Raw genomic sequence first — 1,838 nt, 5'->3', positions numbered from 1 at the left:
GTAGTCAGATTTTAATATTCCGAGAAACCATTTTTTTTTTGTCTTTCTCCAGGTTCGTAATTTTGTTCATTCCAAAACTCCACAGTGTTTAGAAATCATTTTATATGATGAAATGGAGACATTTCTTATTAAGCGAAAAGCCAGAACTCGTTGTATTTCTGTGTTTTATACTCTTCTGTAGACTCTCAGTAGCAGCACACTGAGCGCTATTCATAAATGGGAGAGAGATCTTAATATTCAATATAGTGAAGAGGCATGGAAAGGAGTCATTAACATAGCTAGATCCATTTTTACTTGCAACCGCTTGCAAGAGACTTTCAGTGTTTGAAACGGACTCAGGCGCAGACCAGAAATCTTTGGCAAAAGAGTGTGCGTTTAATTACAGTTAAACACAAGGTAGAAATATATACAGTGTGGCAGGGAGAGGGATCCGGTGCTCCAGGGGAAACAGGGATTAATGTTATACAAGCCCTTTTACCAGGGCTCCTGATTGTTTCCACCTGAAATCCTTTAGTTTGATCAGGACTCATTAAACAAATGAACTCTTACTGAGACAATCAAGGATTGACCTGTAAACTGGACAGTTTGATGGGAACATGAGTTTCCTGCTTGTATCAGCAGATATTCAACAGTATTTCTTCTGTTTCAGGTCAGTGTGTCTTCATCACATGTCAGCTGTATGAGTACCACTTTATTAAAGAAGAGATGAGCTGGGATGAAGCACGGGCATACTGCAGACAGCATCACACCGACCTGGCCAGTGGACTCGATCAGATATACAGTGAAGAGTTTAAGAAGCTGAAGAACTCTAAAGCCTTGTGGATCGGCCTGTTCAGAGACAGCTGGAGGTGGTCAGATGGGAGTAGCTTCTCTTTCAGATACTGGGACTCATTTAATGATGGACTAAACAACAGGAAATGTGCAACGACTCTGTTAGAGAGATCAGGAAGATGGAGCTCTACTGGATGTGACCACAGAAAGCCTTTCTTCTGCTATGATGGTGAGTTTACACAGATTTGTCTCTGAGAGGATTTAGGTCAGTGTGTTTCTTCAGCCACTTATTTCTGCAGGTGAAGATGTTTAGCTGATGGTTGGAACAGAGATTTCTCTGTAGAGCGACTGATTCATCTGAAGAATCACTGAAATGTTTTCTTTTGTTCTTCCAGTGAAACTGGACCAAACATCCAGAGACTTGAAGTCCAGATTTTACTGATTTAATGTTTTCTCTGATTTTATGGCAGATAAACTGATTCTGATCAGGGAAAACAAAACCTGGGAGGAAGCCTTGAATTACTGCAGACAGACACATCATGGCCTGGTTACAATCAGCAACCCTCATCAGCAGCGATGGGTCCAGGAAAGAGCCAAAAATGCCTCGACTCCTTTCGTGTGGCTGGGACTGCAGTATGGCTGTGCTGCACGTTTGTGGCTTTGGGTCACTGATTATGTAGTGTGCTATGAGAGGTGGGCTTCAGGGGGAAGGACTGAAGCCTGTGGCATGTCTGCAGCCATGACCACAGGAGGGCAGCACGAGTGGGTCAGTCAGAGGGAGAATGAGACATTTAATTTTATTTGTATAAAACACTAAAGTTTAAACCTAAAGTCACTTCTTAGCTGCACATGTAGATGTTCTGGGGTGAACTCTGTGTTTCTGCTCAGTGTTTACAGTCTCTGGGTTTGAAAATGACCAACAGATTTTTACCTGCAGCTTAGACATTTGCAGAGAGCAGTCTGTGTTTCATGTCCTCTCCTTTACCAGAGTCAGGAGCATCTTGGTTTCTTCCTTCATTGTTGCTGGATTGGTTCATTATTAAACTGTAGCAGGATGCTTGTTGTAT

General features: G+C 42.3%; 1 protein-coding gene across 1 annotated transcript; it reads left to right on the top strand.

The window, feature by feature from the left end:
- Positions 1 to 705: 705 nt before the first annotated feature.
- Positions 706 to 1,588, top strand: LOC147333590 (putative C-type lectin domain family 20 member A). Its single transcript, XM_086286410.1, has 2 exons — positions 706 to 1,000; positions 1,242 to 1,588. Exons 1-2 carry the CDS (start codon positions 706 to 708, stop codon positions 1,586 to 1,588), a joined length of 642 nt encoding a protein of 213 aa, XP_086142536.1.
- The last annotated feature ends 250 nt before the right edge of the window (positions 1,589 to 1,838 follow it).

Source organism: Aulonocara sp. 'chitande type north' Nkhata Bay, linkage group LG3, assembly GCF_057382095.1.
Source record: "Aulonocara sp. 'chitande type north' Nkhata Bay isolate Kocher_YH1m ecotype deep benthic linkage group LG3, A_spYH_male_GT1.1, whole genome shotgun sequence".
NCBI classification, from domain to species: Eukaryota; Metazoa; Chordata; class Actinopteri; order Cichliformes; family Cichlidae; genus Aulonocara; species Aulonocara sp. 'chitande type north' Nkhata Bay.
The sequence above is the reverse complement of the archived record's forward strand: the minus strand, read 5'-3'. Positions and strand labels throughout refer to the sequence as shown.